Raw genomic sequence first — 860 nt, 5'->3', positions numbered from 1 at the left:
CGGTTCAGCTTCTTCAAGGAGGATGCGGTGTTCGGTTCCTGAAAGATTCCAACTGCACTTGGCCATGTTGGCCTTGCAGTTTGGTTATGCTGGGTTCCATGTGGTCTCTAGGGCTGCCCTAAATATGGGAGTTAGCAAGCTTGTTTTCCCAGTATATAGGAACATCATCGCTTTGCTTCTGCTGCTTCCCTTTGCATATTTTCTAGAAAAGTACTGCTCTAACATCCATTAATCTAATCCTTTCATTTTCTCTTCGGTCATCCTTTATATATGTTCAAGTGTATTTATTCTTTTCTCTTTGTCCGATCAGGAAGGAGAGGCCAGCGCTCACTCTCAACTTTGTCCTTCAGTTCTTCTTCCTTGCACTTGTTGGGTATGACTCAAAATATATCAATTAATTTAAAATGAAAATGAAAATAAAAATTAGAAACAATGAAAGACCAATACCGTTCATTTTCTCTTCTTGTTTCCCATGTGAACAGAATAACAGCAAACCAAGGATTCTACTTGCTCGGTCTGGAGAACACTTCACCCACCTTCGCATCAGCAATCCAAAACTCTGTCCCTGCTATTACCTTTCTCATGGCAGCTCTACTCCGGCAAGCCCTCTCCCTCTCTCTCTTTAAGACTCTTATTGCATCACGCGTGTAATTTTATGCACATACATATGATCTGCGGAGCGAGTAAATGCATCGTTTTACACATAATTTTCGTTTTCTGAAACGTGTTATTTTCTTTTATGATGCAGGATAGAGAAAGTGAGGATAAACAGAAAAGATGGAATAGCAAAAGTACTAGGAACTATCTGCTGTGTAGCAGGGGCCTCAGTGATCACTCTATACACAGGTCCAGTGGTATAC

General features: G+C 40.9%; 1 protein-coding gene across 1 annotated transcript in view; it reads left to right on the top strand.

The window, feature by feature from the left end:
• Positions 1-854, top strand: part of LOC105118459 (protein WALLS ARE THIN 1-like) — a gene marked incomplete at its 3' end in the record, with an annotated part of 1,101 nt that extends 247 nt beyond the window's left edge. Inside the window, exons 2-5 of the mRNA XM_011016428.1 lie at positions 1-210; positions 311-373; positions 483-599; positions 749-854. Of these exons, the coding sequence (XP_011014730.1) occupies positions 1-210; positions 311-373; positions 483-599; positions 749-854 (496 nt within the window). The remainder of the gene's footprint in view (positions 211-310; positions 374-482; positions 600-748) is intronic.
• Between the last annotated feature and the right edge of the window lie 6 nt (positions 855-860).

Source organism: Populus euphratica, unplaced genomic scaffold (assembly GCF_000495115.2).
Source record: "Populus euphratica unplaced genomic scaffold, PopEup_1.0 scaffold1984.1, whole genome shotgun sequence".
NCBI lineage: Eukaryota > Viridiplantae > Streptophyta > Magnoliopsida > Malpighiales > Salicaceae > Populus > Populus euphratica.
The sequence above is the reverse complement of the archived record's forward strand: the minus strand, read 5'-3'. Positions and strand labels throughout refer to the sequence as shown.